Source organism: Etheostoma spectabile, chromosome 13 (genome assembly GCF_008692095.1).
Source record: "Etheostoma spectabile isolate EspeVRDwgs_2016 chromosome 13, UIUC_Espe_1.0, whole genome shotgun sequence".
Taxonomy (NCBI): domain Eukaryota; kingdom Metazoa; phylum Chordata; class Actinopteri; order Perciformes; family Percidae; genus Etheostoma; species Etheostoma spectabile.
Window position 1 is genome coordinate 7,748,742 of NC_045745.1, and position 732 is coordinate 7,749,473.

General features: G+C 37.6%; 1 protein-coding gene across 1 annotated transcript in view; it reads right to left on the reverse strand.

Annotated features, from left to right (window-relative positions):
* LOC116700829 (collagenase 3) overlaps positions 1-732 on the reverse strand; it is a 7,767-nt gene that overhangs the window by 4,511 nt on the left and 2,524 nt on the right. Inside the window, exon 5 of the mRNA XM_032534301.1 lies at positions 106-116. Coding sequence (XP_032390192.1) covers positions 106-116 — 11 coding nt within the window. The remainder of the gene's footprint in view (positions 1-105; positions 117-732) is intronic.

A 732-nucleotide genomic window follows, 5' to 3' on the forward strand; every position in this document is an offset into this window, starting at 1 on the left:
ACCATGAAGAGGACGTAGCCTACAGCAGGAAACAGAGAAGTATAGGTTATAGGTATAGCTATAGCTGGGTACAAATAAAGTAGCCTGAACATGAACCAAATCTACCAAGATTTGTTCTGCAGGAACAGTTTTACTATGAAAACATCCAAAAAACTGATGCAAGTACTTCAAAATCTGATAAGAAATATTGGAGTCAGGAGAGAGAGAGAGAGAGCAAAAGAGAGATGAATATGAATAAGTGAAATAAAAATCATTTCAATATTAATTCTCTAGAAAACAAAGATAAAAATAGGTTTTAAATCGTCATCATGTGTGTGCAAATAGTGCTTGTTCAACTCAGTTATGGCAGCAGGAACCAAGCCATTTTTGTACCACTTTGCATGCAAGAAGGAAGGAAGAAGGAAGAAGCTTAAAATCTCTGTGCAAAGCTTTCATTAACTAGGGGGAGGGGGGAGGAGACGGATCCCCAGAAGCTTAAAATCTCTGTGCAAAGCTTAAAATGTCTGTGCAAAGGGGGGGAGCCATCATTTTAAATAGTGGTGGCTATTGTTGAGTTATAAAAAGTTAAACAATGATTTGAAAACAATGTATTTCTGTTTTATGTGTACTCTGCCGCCAGATTGATTTAATACTGATCTAGCCTAATAAGCATTCAACTGCTTAACACCTACCCAACCTTCTAAAAGTTGTTGATCAGGTGACGTCTGGCATTCACAGGAAGTAACCTTCTGT